Source organism: Panthera pardus, unplaced genomic scaffold (assembly GCF_024362965.1).
Source record: "Panthera pardus isolate Hobbes unplaced genomic scaffold, ASM2436296v1 HiC_scaffold_6, whole genome shotgun sequence".
NCBI lineage: Eukaryota > Metazoa > Chordata > Mammalia > Carnivora > Felidae > Panthera > Panthera pardus.
In genome coordinates, this window is record NW_026526991.1 from 3,489,206 (window position 1) to 3,507,989 (window position 18,784).

Here is an 18,784-nt window from a genome sequence, read left to right on the forward strand (position 1 = left end):
TGCTTGGGATTCACAGAGCCTCTGTGTCAGCAGAGAGCCCAACGTGGGGCTTGATCTTATGAACCATGAGATCGTGACCTAAGCTGAAATCAAGAGTCAGACGCTTAACTGACTGAGCCACCCAGGCTCCCCTATGCCTTTTATATTTTACAAAAAAAAAAAGTCAGTCTCCTCATCTCCATCTCCCTTGCATGTACAAACATAGATGTCTCCTTCCACAGAAAGTATCCCATTGAACACACAAATGTTCAATGATAAAGAACAGTGGACTGGTTGCCAAAACAGGGACTCCTAAACCCCAGTAGTAGCATCCTTCTCTTTAACAGTACTAGTCCTGGCAGATGCTGCCTAACAGTACTGGCAGATGCTTTGCCTCCTAGGTGTGAGTGAGAAGTCTTTGGCCCCTAGACAGAGCCTTGTACAGAGCATAGAACCATGTGCTGTGCGTATATGACAATGCTTTGTAAGTATACACAGCATGCTCTTTGTGCAAGGTGTCCTGAGGCTGTGGACATGCTAGAGCAGAAGGACAGAAGGCAGAGGGAGAATATGGCAAGACAGGACGTGTCAAGGCAGGACAGCCATTTATTTATTTTTTCACTCAGACTCTCCTTGGTTGACAGGTTTGTCTCAGAGGCAGAATTATTTGTGGCCGTGCAAAGCTTCCTCCTGTCTCTGCAGGACCAGGATGAGCGCCCTCCGCTGACGGTCATCAGAGCCTCCATCTATCTGCTTGCAATCTGCCAGGACAAAGACGATGCATTAGATGAGGTATGGACCAAAATGCCTGGGACTCTTCCTCCTCCTGCTGCACCTCTTTACATCATGGCTCCTTGAGACCATGATGATATATATATAGAGAAAGTAGGTGGAAGAGAGAGAGAGAAAGAGGGAGGGAGGGGGGGAGTCTTGGTGGAATGGAACAGGGTAGGGGGTTGACACGTTCAGAGCCTATATAATTTAGCTAATTCTCTCAACAGTCCTGAGAGGCAAAGATTATTATTTCCATTTTTTACGGGTAAGAACACCAAGACTTAGGTTAAAGTAACTTTCTCTAAGTCACACAATTAATTGATGGGGATGCCAGGATTCCAATTTAGACTCCCAAGGCTCTTTTATTAGTACCACCTCTGGTTTGAGCGGGACAAGAGAGAGATGTGAGGTATATCCTTCTGTTAACAGTTTATTAAACAAAGTGGTTTTCTGGGACCCGATCATTGTTAATCAGGCTGACCTTGGATCACTTTGATGGTGGTTGTGTGTATGCAAGTTTTTTCTTTTCAGATTCTTTTTTTTAAATTTTTTAAATTTTTGAAAGAGAAAGAGACAGAGGGTGAGCAGGGGAGGGGCGGAGAGAGAGGAAGACACAGAATCTGAAGCAGTCTTCAGGCTCTGAGCCATCAGCACAGAGCCCGACATGGGGCTTGAGCCCATGAACCACGAGATCATGACCTGAGCCAAGGTTGGATGCTTAACTGACTAAGCCACCCGGGTGCCCCCTGTTTCCAGATTCTTTATAAATTCTTGTGGATCAAGGACTATGTCTAATCGATTGCTAAATCTCTCCCCTCTTTCATTAAAGATTGCTTTTACTCGTTAGATATGGACACTTCAGCCTCAACCTAAGGATACCCTTTCTTCACTGACAAGTAATTTTGCCTCTTTTTTGAAGTTTTTTTTTTTTTTTAATTTAACTAGTCTCTATATCCAACATGGGGCTCGAACTCATGACCCCAAGATCAAGAGCCACGTGTTCCTCTGACCGAGCCAGCCAGGTGCTCCATAATTTTGCTTCTTTTTGATTACCTTTGGGATGAACATGATGTAAGAAGACCTGGTTTAATTTGGATAGAAGCAGAAAGTTGTAGTGGAAGTGCATGAGTTTTCAAGTAAGTAGATCTAGAGATACGATATCCCATTGTCTCTTTTATTGTGATATTTGAAGCCATTGGTGATCATTGCCTACAATTAATTCATTAGAGATTGTGAAATAACAATATCCTAATTCTGTCATTCAACCTTTATTTATTTATTTATTTATTTATTTAAAATGTGTATTTATTTTGAGAGAGAGGGAGAGGGTACGAGTGGGGGAGGGGCAAAGAGAGATGGAGACAGAATCCCAGGCAGGGTCTGCACTGTGAGCACAGAGTCCAATGAGGGGCTCAATCCCATGAACCATGAGATCATGACCTGAGTCAAAATCAGGAATTGGATGCTTAACTGAGCCACCCAGGCTTCCCTCATCAACTACTCATTTACTCTGAATGGGAGATTGTATAGGAAGCATAGGTAGAAGGTTTGATTCTTTCCTTTTAATTACAGCTTAAAAAGAGGAATTGGTTACCTAGTATTCCTCAAAGGTGACCAAAGAGATTTTTTTTAGTGTCATTATGACCTCATGGATTTAAAAATATTTGATGTGTTCAATCCACTGGAGTTATTTATCTTTTGAAGCTCAAATTGTCCTGTCTTTGGTCAGTGGGAGCCTATTCAGGGTAGCTCCTGAGTCCTTTTGATAACCTTAGTAGTCTGTGACAGCATTTGGGTTTTCTACTATGACAAGATGCTTTAGGCTTGTATACACTCCCTGCTCTCCCATATGCTTTTGAACCTGCCCCAGTTAGGTTTTCACCCTTAGCACATCTCTGATAATGCACTTATCAAAGTCACCAGTAACAGATACATGACTAAAGCCAGTAGTCAGTATTTAGTCATCGCCTTACTTGACCTATCAACAGCATCCTTTCTTTGAACCATTGTCTTTACTTGGCATCTAGAATGCTGTGTACTCCTGATTTTCCTCCTACCTCTCTGGCAGTTCTGTCTCAGTGTCTTTTGCTGATTTTCTCTTATCTCCCTGATTTCTAAGTGTTGTAGTGCCCCAGGGCTCAGTCTTTGATAGCTTTGCTTTTCTCTCTAAATTTGTTTCTTTGGTGATCTCATATAGTCCCATGGTTTGGTTCATGGCTGAATTAAAAGGGGTGACTCTGGACAATAGACCAAAAGGGTACAAGGTAGAAGTGCAGAAACTAGTTAGGAGGTTACAGCAATAATGTAGACAAGAGATAGTAGAGGAGAAGCAGCAGCTTCTGAATATTTTGAAACAGGAGCCAATAGAATTTCTTGATCGATGGATCAGTGTGAGGTGTAAGAATAAGAGAGGATAAAAGGATGTTTCCTAAGATTTTGTTTCTGATGGGGTTCAAAGAATTGCTACATTGAAGAGGAAGTGAGCTGGAAAGACAGGGGTGGTGGTGGTAAAGTGGGATGCTTGAACTGGGATTATTGAGGAGCGTACAGTTCTTGGTAATGACAAGGCCTAGGGGCATGACCATGGGGATGAATGGCTGAGGCAAGTGGAGGAGATTAGAAGGCAGAAAGAGAATTTAGAGGCCATGATTTTGGAACTAGGGAGATGGGAACAAAAATAGCTTCAACTTGAAAGATTGTAGGCAAGGCAGGTTTTTGGATGAGGATCAAAACAACAAGGTGACGGGAATATTCAAGGAAGAGGCACAGGACAAGGAATTTGCTGATAACTGTGAGTTCTAGAGGACACTGTGGAAAGGTTTTGGGAGCTGGGAAAGAGTGAGAGATGGGAACAGAAAAGGGAATGTTTTGAGCCATATAAGATGATCTGCAAATTCTGGGCTTCCTGAGGTGACTAATGTAAACAGGAGAAAAGGACACGATGGGAATAGCCCTGATGGCTTCAAGATTAATACTGGTAGTAATATTAGATTTGTTGGGGGGGGGGGTCTCTCTTCACATCTACCAGTGGTGGTGTGGAAACTTAGTAGCTCATGGAACTCCAGGTTTTGCCTCTTAGGTGTGAACCCATAAATGATGTATGACATTGTTTTGCATGTTTAAAAATTTTATATAAATATCTAAATGGCAACATATAATCACAGCTTGGTTTTTAAACTCAATTCTGTTCTTCTATTTTTATGTATTAGGGCTTTTTATTGTGGTAAAATACACAAACAAAATCTATCATCTCAACAATTTTTAGTGTACAGTTCAGTGGCATTAAGTACACTGGCATTGTTGTACAACTACTACCATCAATCATGTCCAGAACTCTTTCATTTTGTAAAGCTGAAACTCCATACTCATTAAATAATAACTCCCCAATGTGGCTTGACCACTTGATATGTGTCAGGTGCCATGGGGGCTCCTGTCAGGATTGGAGTGAATCAAACATATCCCTCCCTCAGGGAGCACCAGTTTGTCAGGAGAGACAAAAAGATCCTCTCCAGGTAGGCACTAACAGCAACAAGTGCTCTCCTGGAGCTGGAGGACTGGTCAAGAGCTATAAAAACACACAGAGAAAGAGATTGTATTGGATTATGGCATCAGGAGAGGCTTTATTGAGAGAATTAAGATACAGAAATGGGAAGTTTCCCCGGCTGTCCCTTCAAGGAAGAAAGTCTAGTTTAGCATGCCTTCACTAAGTCATTTAAGAGAGAGTGGAGAGAAGCTGGAAAGGTAGACTCAAGTCTTTAATGACATGCTAAAAAACGAAATTAAGAAAACAATTCCATTTACAATAGCATCAATAAATAAAATACATTGGAATACATTTAGCAAAAGAAGTACACTTCTGATCACTGAACGTTATAAAGCCTCATTGAAAGAAATTAAAGAAGACCTAAGTAATTAGAAAGATATCCCGTGGGGCACCTGGGTGGCTCAGTTGGTTGAGCGTCTGACTCTTGATTTCAGCTCAGGTTCTGATCTCATGGTTTGTGAGTTCGAGCCCCACTCTGGGCTCTGTGCTCACAACACGGAGTCGACTTGGGATTCTGTCTCCCTCTTTCTCTGCCCCTGTCCCAGTAGTTCTCTATCTCTCTCTCTCAAAATAAATAAATAAACATTAAAAAAAAAAAAAAAGACATCCCATGTTCATGAATCAGAAGACTTAACAAATAGAAGATAAAAAACTTCTGGGATGTAATGTACAACATACTGACTACAGCTGACAGTTCTGTTTTGTATATTTGGAAGTTGCTAGAAGAGTAGAGCTTAGGGGCGCCTGGGTGGCTCAGTTGGTTGAGCGTCCGACTTCGGCTCAGGTCACGATCTCGCGGTCCGTGAGTTTGAGCCCCGTGTCGGGCTCTGGGCTGATGGCTCAGAGCCTGGAGCCTGCTTCCAATTCTGTGTCTCCCTCTCTCTCTGCCCCTCCCCCGCTCATGCTCTGTCTCTCTCTGTCTCAAAAATAAATAAACTTAAAACAAAAAAAAAAAAAAGAAGAGTAGAGCTTAAAAATTCTAATCCCAGTGAAAAAGATTTTATAACTATGTGAGGTGACGGAAGTTAGCCAAACTTATTATGGTGATCATTTCACAATATATACACGTATCTAATCATTATGTCGTATACCGTAAACGTACACAATGTTATGTGGCAGCTATATCTCAATAAAACTGGGGAAATAAGAAGACTTAATAGTGTTCAAATGACAGTACTCCCCAAGTTGATCTGTAGTTTCAATACAATCCCAATCAAAATCCCAGTTGCCTCTGCTTCCCTCTCTCCCTCCCTTCCTTCTTGGTGAAATGGACAAGCTGACCCTAAAATTCATATGGAAATTCAAGGGACCCAAAATAACCAAAAAAATCTTGAAAAAGACTAAAGGTGGAGGGTTCACACTTCTGGATTTCAAACTTCCGACAAAACTAGAGCAATCAAAGGAGACGCTGTAGACCCGGGACTGGGTGCAGCTTGGAGGCGATGAATAACAACTCTTCAAGTCTGCAATAGAAAATGGCCTACATTGAAAAAAAAAAAAGGTAAAGAAACAGAATGGAAAGAGTAAAAAAGGAGAAGAGGCAGAGCCTGAAGAATTTATTGTGGAAAGAGTACAGGAGCAACATGTAGTGAATGGGAAGGTGGAGCGTTTCCTGAGGTGGAAGGGGTTCACAGATGTTGACGATACTTGGGAACCTGAAGAAAATTTAGACTCTCCAGAGTTAATTGAAGCAGTTCTTGGTTCTCAAAAGGCTGGTAAAGAAAAAGATGGTACAAAAAGAAAATCTGTATCTGACAGTGGATGTGATGGTAGCAACTCGGAGAAGAAGAGAGAGATGCTGCGAATAGACCAAGAGGCTTTGCCAGGAGGTCTTGATCCTGAACGAAGAATTGGTGCCACAGACAGCAGTGGAGAATTCATGTTTCTTGGGGAATGGAAAGATAGGCAGACTTGGTGCTGGCAAAACAGGCAAATGTGAAGTGTTCTCAAATTGTGATTGCTTTTTATGAAGAGAGAGTAACCCAGAATTCTTGTCCAGAAGCTGAAGCTCAGTAATTGTTTATGTTGCTTTTTGTATGTATGTATATAGAATCTAGGCCTTGGTTCTTGGATTTATTAGTGTGAAGAAATAACATTCTAATGAAAATCCAGTTTGGTGTGTTTGTGTTGAAGTAGTATTGGGGGAGTTGTTGGGGTTCTTTGCATGTATAGTACTGGTTACTTTGAACAAATAAAAGCTTTCTGTGGTTACTTCCTTTAGCAGAAAAGTATATTTGAGACCATGGTATATTATTCCCCTGCATTCAAGAATACTTTTTCTAGGGGTTTCTGGTGGCTCAGTCGGTTAAGCGCCCAGCTTCATCTCAGGTCATGATATCATGGCTTATGGGTTCAAGTCCCACGTTGGGCTCTGTGCTGACAGCTCAGAACCTGGAGCCTGCTTCGGATTCTGTGTCTCCCTCTCTCTCTGCCCCTTCCTCACTCACATTCTCTCTCTCTCTCTCAAAAACAAATAAACTTTAAAAATTTTTGAAGAAATAATACTTTTTCTAAATGTTGGGGGAAATCTTCATGGTGGTTACTCAATTAGAATTTGTGTTTAACTCTCATATGACTAGGGACAATTCAGAGGTTGGTTTTTTTTTGTTTTTTTTGGTTGGGGTTTTTTGTGTGTATACATAAAAACACATACGTAAATGGTTTTTTTCTCTTTCTTTCATTCATTCTTTTTTTTTTTTAACATTTACCAAAACATGGGGCGCCTGGGTGGCGCAGTCGGTTAAGCGTCCGACTTCAGCCAGGTCACGATCTCATGGTCCGTGAGTTCGAGCCCCGCGTCAGGCTCTGGGCTGATGGCTCGGAGCCTGGAGCCTGTTTCCGATTCTGTGTCTCCCTCTCTCTCTGCCCCTCCCCCGTTCATGCTCTGTCTCTCTCTGTCCCAAAAATAAATAAAAAACGTTGAAAAAAAAATTAAAAAAAAAAAAAAACAAAAAAAACCCAAAACATTTACCAAAACAAAAATAGCATTTCATAACTATGTTTCTGAGATGTCATCATTTTCAGTGAAAGAAATAAGTCACTTAAAGTTAAGTTGAAATTTTTCCTGGAGTGCCTGGGTGGCTCAGTAGGTTGGGAGTCAGACTTTGGCTCAGGTCATGATTTCATGGTTCTTGAGTTCAAGCCCCAATTGTGCTGACAGCTTGGAGCCTGGAGCCTGCTTCAGATTCTGTGTCTCCCTCTCTCTCTCTGCCCCTCCCCTGCTTGTACTCTGTCTCTCTTTCCCTTTCAAAAATAAATATATTTTTTAAAAAATTGAAAATTTCCCTAAAACCTTAACCTTTCAAATTTTGTAATTAATTGGACCGTTTAAATATAATGTAAACAATTTAAATTGGACAGTTTAAAAGCAGCCATATCTGGGGTGCCTGGCTGGCTCAGTGGAAGAACACGTGATATCAGGGTTGTGAGTTTGAACCCCACATGGGATGTAGAGATTACTTAAATAAATAAAGCAAAATAAAAAAGTAGCCATATCTATAGTTATATAAATGCAAGTTTATTTGCAAAGTAAAGGAAGGAAAGAAAAGGAAAATTTTATCACTACCAACAACCTCCCCACCCAAATGAGAAAACTAGACAAGTCCTGGTGTGTTTTAATTAGTTAAGCAAAACTTGGTTAAATGGACATTTAAAGGCTCCTTCTAGGGGCACCTGGATGGCTCAGTTGGTTAAACATCTGACTTCAGCCCAGGTCATGATCTCGCGGTTTGTGGGTTCGAGCCTCATGTTGGACTCTGTGCTGACAGTGTGGAGTCTGGAGCCTGCTTCAGATTCTGTGTCTCCCTCTCTCTCTAACCCTCTCCCACTCATGCTCTGTCTCTCTCTCTCTCTCTCTCTCTCTCAAAAATAAATAAACATTTTGCAAAATTAAAAAAAAATGCCTCCTAGTGAGCCATTACTTTTCAAGAAGTTGAAATCCTGTGCTGTATTGACAAAAAAGGTCATGATTCATGGAATGTCTAAGACTTTGTTCATGGAAACTTGATCATAATCAGGTGGTTAGAGATGTTGGCAATTTAGGACCTGCTGAAATAAATGGGTGAACAAACTTCTGTGATCTAAATTCTTGACCTGCATGTTTTTTCTTTCTCCTAACTCATTCCCTACATGTAGGCTCAGTCTTCTCAATATTTGGGTTACTGGATCAGCAGAAGCCAGGAAAAGCAATAACTTTGTAGTAATGAGAATGTTATCCAATTGCATATTGTTTACTTTATTGTAAATACTGGTAAACGGTGGTCAATAAATGGTTTTATATTCCTTTAAAGAAAAAGCTAGAGGGGCGCCTGTGTGGCTCAGTCAGTTAAGCATCCGACTCTTGATCTCAGCTCAAGTCTTGATCCCCGGGTTGTGAGTTCAAGCCCTGTACTGAACCTGCTTTGAAAAAAGAAAAAATAGAAAACTAGAGTAATCAAGACTGTGTTTCTGACATAAGGATAGGCATGTAATCAATGAAATAGAATTGACAGTCCAAAAATAAACCCATATATTTTTGATAAGGATGCCAAGACAACTCAAAGGGAGAAAGAACAGTCTTTTTAACAAATAGTACTAGGACAACTGCATATCCACATGCAGAAGAGTGAAGTTGGACCCTTATCTCGTAGTATACACAAACATTAATTCAAAATAGATCAAAGAGCTAAATGAAACAGCCCACACTATAATCTATAAAACTCTTAGAATAACATATTAAGGATTGAATTTCGTTATGTGTGCAATGGGAAGAGAGGTTTTTGAGGGTTAATAAATGATTCAACACACATGCCCCTTGGCCCCTCGGTGCCAGGTCCTATGACAGACAGGTGCACAGATTAATCTGCATCAGTCTGTTTCCCCAAGCAGCTCAAGTTTCGTGTGGGAGGTAGACACGTCTGCTGATAATTACAGCACACCATGGTATCATTTTAGAGCTGGGTTTCTCAGCCACAGTACTGTTAACACTTTGCATACCGTAATTCTTTTCTGTGGGAGGTTGTCCTGTACATTGTAGGATATTTAGCGGCATACTTGCTCTCTCCCACTAGATGCCAGTAGCACTCCCTAAGTCAAGAAAATAAAAAAAATGTCTGTAGACATTTCCAAAACTGTCCTGGAAAACAAAATCACTCTCAGTTGAGAACCACTGTTACAAAGTAAGCACTGTGGGCTTCCTTCTCGCCGGAGAGCCCTGGGATGAGCCAGTGAAGATGTACTGGAGTACTGAGATGCCAAGTACATTTTTCCCAGTGATGTCTTGGCTGTGTTTGTTGGGCTGTATTGAGTCCTCTGCAAGATTTATTTAGTCCCTTTCTTTCATTCTTTCTTTCTTTGTCTCCAGGCTGTGGTCAGTGCCATCAGAAAATTTTTAGAGGGCATCCCGGACCTGCACCTGGTTTATATCCACCATCCCCTCCTGCTCAGGTTTTTCCTGTTGTATCCAGAGCTGATGAGTAGATTTGGGCACCGTGTCCTGGAACTTTGGTTCTCCTGGGAAGAGAGCAGCTATGAGGAGCTGGATGATGTCTCCTCTGCTGGGCAGTCCCCACTTCCTGCCAGCTTAGCAGCCCTGTTCTACATGCTCAGAAGTAGCCCCAGCATCCTGCTCATTTTGCTAGTACGTGACCATTTGCTCATTTCTGCTTTCAGAGATGGTGGGCCCTTTCTTTCTGGCAGTTGGTTTACTGAAGTCAGGAGGCAGCTGCATGCTTCTGCCTGTCTCTGGATTTATGGGTGTTTCCATGGGAGTGGGAGATTCTTTTGCTGGCAGGTGCCTGATTTCTTTAAATCCGTACCCCTTCTAAGTCTGATCAAGGTTTGCTCATTGAGAGACATGTCCCTCTTTACTCTTCAGGGGACAGATCTATGAAATGCTGACTTCAGTCACTATTCCCTCTCACCTCTCTGTCTTCTCTCAAGCAGATTGTGCTAACAAGGACTTAATGTCAAAGGAGACCCTTGAGGCATGTAGATGGAGATGTTTGATTATAGAGGGACATGGCCTCTTTTTTGCCATAATTCACAGGATAATGTTACGTGTGCAACACACTCCCTCAGGCAAACCCAGAATTGTGAGAAACTCTAGTGCTTTTTCATGAATTAAGACATCCCTATAATTCCTATCAGGTATATCACATAAGTCGGCTGTCTGTCTTCTGCAGTTTCTAATACACTAGCTTTAGCTCCCTCTTTTCTTCTTTCGCTCAAGAAAGCACATTGGAAAATAAATTAATGGGAGTGACATTATTATAGAGGTAACTGCTGTAATTTATTATTTATTTCAAAAAGAAAATCATTTGCACCACTTTGTACTTAGTGAGTGATTTCTAGTGGCAGGCCCAAAACTGACTATAGCACGGCAGCATAGGAGACACTTCGTTTAAAACCACTGCCTTCAATTTCAGCTCACCTACTTACCTTTTCCTAGTCCAGGAAGACTGACACAGCCCACTAGGAAGAGTGGGGATTCCTTTGATGTTTGTAATCATCAACAAACATGATTCATTGGAATGTTTTTTATTGGATTGACTTTATTGAGGTGACTGTGGCGGAAATAGCACCTTCATGTTGTACACCTCACTTAGATACGTACATCTGTCCGTATTCACACACGCACGCATGCACACACTCCCCACTCGGAGTTACACCTTCACCTTCCATCCCTCAGATCTGTCATCTTGTGAGATCACATGTGTTGGCTTGATAGGGGCTGCATTCATGCTTTGGCTGAAATTTTTCCTTGGAGGAAGAAGAAAGGAGAAAGAATGGGTTAAAAATAAAGCATCAGTTCATAGGGGAGGAAAGCAAGAGGCGTTCTAGGGAAAGTAGTAATGGACAGAGCTAAGATACTGGGTTTTCTTTGTGAGATGAAGCATTCAGGGTCGGTTTCTCACATAGACTAGGTATTTATAAATATTTGCTGACCCATTGAATTAAGGGTCTGGACAGATCTAAGTCAGTCTCTCTCTCTCTCTCTCTCTCTCAAAAAAGCAACTCTTCTGAGAAAGATATTTATGGTATCTTATTTTTTTCTTTTTAAATAAATGAAAAAAAGATTTAGAGAGATTTGCCATAGTTCACAAAAGTTGAGATTGAAACCTGGATTTTGACTCCCTATCTGATGTTCTTCGAGTAAACTGAGCAAACTCTCAGAACAAAAGAGAAAACAACCCTGATCCAGTGTTCCAACTAAAGGGGGAGCTGTTTATCTAAGCAGTGGGGATACAGGGAAGAACTGGACCTAGTGCCTGCTGCACAGGCCAGGGAGAGAATCAGACACAACAGACCACTAATACCTGTTCTAACGCTATGGCAGTAAAGGTCAGGCAGAGTGCTTGGGTTGTAGGGAGGGCAGAAAAGTGTCATAAATGCTGACCTGCAAAGGATTTGACAAGAGAGAGTGCTGAGGGACGATCCTGCCAGGCCAGCCCAGCAGCACGGACGTGCTTACTGTAATTCAGGGCCAGTGGTGAGTGGTCTGGTGTGGTTTCGGTATGGACGGTATGTCACAGGAGTTGAGGCTGGAGAAGGATAGGGAGGAGCAGAATTTCAGAGGTCTTGAGTTTAGTTGTTCACTTTTTCTTTTATCATACATTTAAACACATTTCTTTTATCATACATTTTTATCATACATACATTGGTACTTATTAGGCAGTCATGTGCTGGTGAAGGCACTGGGGATACAAAGATAATTCCGATACAGTTGGTCCTTGCCCTTGAGGAAACCACAGATGCTTGTTTCATTCTCTCACCTTACAGGGACTTCCAAAGCATCATTGGAAGGAGAGAATCAAAGAATGGCAAGGCTAGAAAAAATCTCAGGTCAGGACAATGGGCTGTGGGAGTGGTAGGGGATTCTAAGCCCCTCTAGACTTACTCCTGGTTGTTCTCACTGGTCCCTGCCCTCCCAACCCTTTCCATATTCTTGTTTTTCCTTTTATGGCCAACTCCTAGAAGTAGTTTTCTGCTTGCAAAATTGTCACTCTCCCTTATTCCTCCGTCTTCTGACTTCTGCCCCCATTGCTACTTGAAACCACTCTTACCAGGATCGTCAACAATATTCTTGTGGCTAATTACAGTGGACTTTTTGGTTCTCCTCTTACATGACCTGTTATTATTTGATGGTTGTCCACTTCCTTTTTATCGACACACGCTTGGTTTTGGAAATACTAGCTCTCTTAATTTTTCTCCTACCTCTCTTGGTGCTTCTCCCAGTCTCTTTTGTTGCTTTCTCTCTGGCTAGTCTTTGAAAATTGATGTTCCTCATGGCTTTGTCCTCAGCTTCCTTTTTACTCAGTGTCATCTTCCTGGGCTGTGTCAATAATTCACATGGCCTCCTATATGCTGATGACTCAAATCTCTGCCTCCATCTGTGACTCTCTCCTGAGCTCCAGACCCATAAAGTTAAGCATCTATTTGACATTTCTGTCTAAAATGGAGCTCATTATCTTCCTCACCCAAGTTTTTTCTCAGTGTGAGTCTTTCTAGGGTGAAGACTCTCCCTAGTTGAAGACTATCCTAGCCCACTAGCTTCAAGAAACATAAGTACTTAAAGGAAGCAAGCTTAAAAGAAAACGAATCTCAAGAGACCAAATCCTTAGAGAGACGCTGTCTCAGACAAGCTGGAGCAGGTGCCCCATCCTTTGTTGTTGTGCCTAGTTCTTGTCCTTGAATGTGAACCACCCTCACCACCCCTCCTTCCTGGGCAGAGAGGAGCCTTGTGCTTCACCAGGCCTAGAGCTCAACAGGAAAGATCTATCCTTAGGGCTGGATGATACATACAGATCCAGGAAGGTGAAAGCTTTTCTGAGCTTCAGTTTCCTCATATGTAAAATGGAGATAACATGTGGGGGCACCTGGGGAGCTCAGTTGGTTAAATGTCCGGCTTGGTTTCAGCTCAGGGGATGATCTCACAGTTCTTGAGTTTGAGCCCCGCATTGGGCTCTGTGCTGACAGCATGGAGCCTGTTTGGGATTTCTCTCCCTCTCTCTCTGCCCCTCCCCAACTTGCGCGCGCGCTCTCTCTCTCTCTCAAAAAATAAATATATAAACATAATAAAAAAATTTTTTAATGGAGATAACATGTGGATATATAGGAATAATATGTGGAAAGAATATGTAAAGGCACTCTTGCTATCCTGTACACAGTAGCCTATGATTCCCTGATCATTGACTTACTCTGAATCAGAGAGAGAATGTTAATCTAGAGCAGCTTATTGAATTGCTCAAGGTCATATAACTAGTAAGGGTCATGACTATGGAACCTAAAGTTAATGAGTTTTTCACTAAATTGGATCCTAGAAACATCAGTGGTGAAAAAGAATAGCAAGGAACAACTTTGCTATCTGTTTATATATACAATTCTTACCATTTCTTCCCAGCTTCTAGCCACAGGAGGGAAAAAGAGTCTAAAAATATGTTGTTGGTACCAATTTCTGGTTTTGATATGGGTAATTAGCAGCTGAAAACAAAGCTGCTAATTGCCACTCTTATCAATGGGTGGTCTTTCATGTAGGTTGTTTAAATGTGAAAAACAGTGATATCACAGAAGCTCTGTTTGTTCCCTCCTTGGCCACATCACCCTGGTTGATCCAGCTCCAGAAAAATCTGGACATCTCTGGGAGGAGAGACTGCAGAGTGGGCCCTGTTCCACCCAGAGCCTTCCCACTGACCCCCACAGTGGGGCGCACCCCTTCCCCTGGCATTCTCCACAGCCACTGGGGGCCGAGTAGCCCTCTTCCTTTTGGACTTTAACATTTTAACTCAGGGTTCTGAGGGACCAACTGTCTATTAGGCAGCCATGTGCTGGGGGAGGACCAGGACCAGGACCAGGATCAGGTTTGGCCTTGGGCCCTGTGACCCTGGGCAAATCACACCCACTCTGGGCTTTAGCCTCATGCCCTGTAAAAATGGGTTGATATAAATGAATTGAGATTCCTTCTTGCCCTCCTATGCTGTGATCCTCTCCTTCCAGAGATGTTTTCTGAGTCCCTACAAGGTGACAAAGATGAAGCCAACCTCATCCCTGTTCTTCATTAACTCAGAGTATAGTAGACTTTATAGAGCCACTGCTGTCTTAATAGGCAAACTATGTAATATGCCTGTTACCTCATTTGAAAAATTAGGTTAACACCTACTTGGAAGAGTTATTATGAAGATACAGATAATATATAAATAAACATACAGCTACAGTTTTAACACATCACAGCACCTGACATTATCAATCCCCATTTGAGCAATTGTTGATTTATAGTTGTTTCTCTGGCAGCTGTGGAAGTTTGTGAAGAGCCAAGCCTAGATGCCCATGTGCCACCCAGTGATCAGCACATCTGGAGTTGTCTGGCTGGGTGCCCTGTAGCCATGTCTCTCTGTGTGTCAAGCTGTCCTCCCGAGAAAGGGAGTCTGTGTGTGACCCTGGATTCATAGCACCCAGCATGTTAGCCTGTCCAAAGGAATTGGCTTGTTTGAGCTGGTAGGTGCCAGGAGCTATCAGTAGAGTAGTCTCTGGTGTGGCTTCTGACTGGCTTTGTCTTTATCATATACTCATTAAAATAACTCTGAAAACAAATAAAAAGCAACGTCCTTTCCCACCTTCTGAACCCAAGGCCTTTATAGCTTGTGACAGAAATATAGCCAGATGCCATGGCAGAGAAGGGGCCTGACCTGGTCCTCGCTTCCCTTCCTCTACCCCGAATCTGTCCTAACCCATCCTTTCCCTGCCCTGTGACATCTCCATCCCCTACTCTCTTTTCCTCCCTTCACATCCTCTGTACTGAAGTAACCTCTTCTTGACCCTAAAACTTACATGTGTCAGAGACAGGGTTCCTGGAAAGTAGAAAGAGCTTTGGGCTTGGAGGTAGGAGATTAAATCTTAGCTATGCCATTTACTGGCTTATGTGACCTTTGGCACATCCAGTAATTTCTCCGAGTCTCTGTTTCTTCCTATTTAGGATGGACCTATTCAACAGATTGGTACATAATAGGTGCCAAGTAAGTAAATGCTTCCTTCCCTAGGTTTTGCGACACTACCATCCTGGGTCCTTCCTCAGCCCCTGTCTTCTCAACTGTCTGCCTGTCCCCAACTGTGATGTCCTCTGAGCTCTGGATTCCTTCTCTCCTGCCTAGGATCTCATCTATTCCAGCCCAGTGGACACAGCCCGCAAAGTACTGATTGTCCTAAGGACCTTTTTGAGGAGGAATGAGGATGTCCAAGTGGGTGGTCTCATCCGAGGCCACTTCCTGCTGATCCTACAGCATCTACTGGTGGAACATGGGGCCTCTCCCTCAGGAGGTCAGTCTGCAGCTGTGGGGGGCATTTTTTGACCTAAAGCTCGGTTAGGGGTGGGCATCTCTGCCCTGATGAGGTCTGCTCCAGGAGACAGAATCATAATTTTCTCTGAAAAAGAGAAGTCAGGCCAGTGTGGAATCAAGCTAAACTTTATCTCCTTCCTCTCATCAGAGAGTGAGCGCTCAACATATTTGTTGTGTGTGTGTGTGTGTGTGTGTGTGTGTGTGTATGGTGTGAGAGTGTTTATGTTTAATGTTGCTGTGTGTTTAGCATAGGTGGGTTTTTATGATGTATGCATGCATGTCCTCACCCTGTGAGTTTGTCATGTGCTCAGAGCTGTTTGTCATAAGAATGGTAGTCCCCAGTTGGGAAGAAGAAAGTGGGAAATATAGGGGAGGCCAGGGAGGCAGTGGGAGCCAGCAGGGGCTGGGAATGGGGTGGATCTGAAATGTGTTAGAAGCTGCCAGTGAAATCCAGAAGGATAGTTTCCAAATCTGGATTAGGACTCCTTGGAGTCCAGGAAGTTTGATGTTTGGTATGCTATGAAGACACTAAAAAGTTGAGATTGGTTTGTCTTTTCCTATTTTTAAAAAGTTGAATTTTTAAATGAAATTTCCAAGCAAGTAAGAGGAAGTGGGAGGAGAGCTGTGGTTCACTAGATCCAGTGCTGACTGAGGATGGAAGTTTGGAGGTAGATTTAAGGGCATGTGGAAGAACTGAGTCCTTCCTCTTCAGGGAAGGATAAGCCACATCTAACTGAAGATAATGCTTAAGAGCCATGAGATTTCATGGAAACATAGTTGAAAAAACGTGGGCACTAAACTCAGGTTTGGGTTCAAGTTCTGACCCTGCCACTAACTGACTGTGGGAGCTTAGAGAAGTTACTCAGCCTCTCTGGGCCAAAATAGAAATAACTATCCCTATTTCACAAGGGGAACCAAGTGAAATATTGAATTTCTGGTACCCAACACAGAGTTGGCACTCAGTATGTCAGTTGCCCCTTTGCCCAAAGAAGGCAGGAAGTAGGGGTGAATCCCAACAAACATTTATAGTAGGGGATGTCTCTCTGACCTTGGGGTGATCTGAGTATCCTGACCAGCCTTCTTCCTTCTTCCTCACAGACTCGGGGAACCTACCGTTGCTACTGAGCCTCCTTTCTTTGGTGCAGCTGAAGAACAAATCAGAGCAAGAGCTGGACAGCATGGCCATGAAGCTCCTTCACCAAGGTGCCTGAGGGCCCAGGGCTGGGCCTCCTCCTTCATTCCGTCATTCACCTCTTTGAAAGAAGCTAGTGGGTCACTCTGTTCCCGTGGGTTTCCTGCTAGGGGATCTTTTAGATCTTTCTTAGTTACACTCTGGGAGGGTTTAGGAAATGAAACAAAAACAAAACCACAACACTGTGTGACAGGCACAGCCCTGGAGTTGGGAACGCCTGGGTTTGTTCTCAGCCACTAGCTATGCCACCTGAGGCAGTCACCTAGCTTTAGGTTCCTCACAGGTAAAACAGTAGTACTTGGCTGATGCAGGGTTGAGATAAGGGATTGCTACATGTAGAATGCCATGCAATACTTGGCACACAGTAGGCCTCCAGTGGAGACTCTCTGTGGAGATTCACTTTTCCTGGCACAAGCTCAGTTCTCCACCCCACTCCACAACTGACTCAGGATCTGATGATTCAGTTCACAGTCCTCTAGGCCTCTTCCACCCATACCCAAACTTCATTAGGACTTTTCATTGTTCATTAATGCAGTTGCCACTTCATAAGCACCATCCTTAGAAAGGTTTCTTGCAGAAAGATTGAAATTACTAGGGAAAAAATGGCATTTCTTCAGTACTATGGACTGTCAGGCACTCTGGCCACAGAGGGGGTTGGTTCTTTCCCTGCCTGGATCCCAGGCCTGATAGACTTAAAAAGGGCCTCTAGGCCTGGTCTGATGCTGGTCACCCCAGCCTATCTGTCAGATCAAGGGTAACACTCAGCTGGGAGGGAAAACTGCATATGACAAAATCAAACCAGCTGTCAAAGGGCCTCGGTGGGGGGGGGGGGGGGGCGGAGAGTAACAACCTGAAACATACATGTGAAATGTAATATACATTTATATATAATCCTTGAGTACTTTAATTTGAGAGCATTGCAGGTAGAGGACAGAGTTGAGGAAGGGGGTTGCTTGTCTGATTGACCATAAGCCAATTAGAAGTCTGTGTGGCTGTGTGATGTGGCTGCCAAAACAGCGAATGGAGACCTAGGTAGGTTTCATATTGAGGCAATAGGGGCAGGGGAGCAGAGTGGTGAATCCTAGGAGGAAAGGGATAATGTTCTATAGATGTCTATTCTACAGTGTAGTAACTGTTCTGATGAGGGCTGGGGATCATGAAGAGGCATCTCATCTTGGTTTAAGTTACAGAGGGCTTCACGGAGGAAGTGAACTTTGAGCTGAATCTTGATTGCTGAATAGGTGTTAAGGAGTTAGCCAGATGAGGGCGAAAGAGAGGGTGAAAGAGAGAATATGGCAGGTTCAGGGAATTGCATGTTGATGGTGGTGGAGTCCTCCGGGAGAGTGGTGAATGCCCCATTGCTGGAAGATTTCAGAGGCTGGATCTTCTTCCTGCTAGGGGTGGCAAGCTGGCCTAGATGACCTCTGCAGACTCTCATCATGGAGTCTTTGCTGGCATGAATGCTGTTATGGGATGCCTTTTGATCACCTAAACTTGTGCAGTCTGTTCTAACATGCAGCCATGGGCTGCTTGCCTGAATTTTTTTTTCAGATGGAGAGTGTGAACATGCCTTCAGGTTTGGTACTGTGTTTCTTTTCATTGGCTGTTATTACCAGGGACACTTAGTTTGTGCTTGGTCCCTAAGACTGACAGACTGACATCTGAAATTAGCCAGAGGAAGGGCATTATCTGTGATAATTGTGAGTGCTGGTGCACATTAAAGCCATGGAGTGCTTAGGTGATGGGGTTCCTGGGGACTCTCTTGCAGTGAGCAAGCTGTGTGGGAAGTGCAGCCCCGCTGATGTGGATATCCTGCAGCCCTCCTTCAACTTCCTGTATTGGAGCCTTCATCAGACCACACCAAGCAGTCAGAAAAGAGGTACCGGGGCCCAGGCTGAGATAGCGAAGAGGAAGGGTGCTGGGCAGTGTCTGTGGCCATTGCTGCCCTTAGTTTTTTTTTTTTTTTCTCTTATGGAAATATATAGG

The 18,784-nt window shown here is 43.2% G+C and overlaps 1 protein-coding gene across 2 annotated transcripts in view; it reads left to right on the plus strand.

Annotated features, from left to right (window-relative positions):
- The window catches only part of MEI1 (meiotic double-stranded break formation protein 1), a 78,773-nt gene that overhangs the window by 42,209 nt on the left and 17,780 nt on the right, over positions 1-18,784 (plus strand). For both annotated transcript variants that reach the window (XM_019447034.2, XM_019447032.2), the window contains 5 exons: positions 624-771; positions 9,639-9,914; positions 15,421-15,586; positions 16,705-16,809; positions 18,567-18,677. In XM_019447034.2, the coding sequence (XP_019302579.2) occupies positions 624-771; positions 9,639-9,914; positions 15,421-15,586; positions 16,705-16,809; positions 18,567-18,677 (806 nt within the window). The remainder of the gene's footprint in view (positions 1-623; positions 772-9,638; positions 9,915-15,420; positions 15,587-16,704; positions 16,810-18,566; positions 18,678-18,784) is intronic.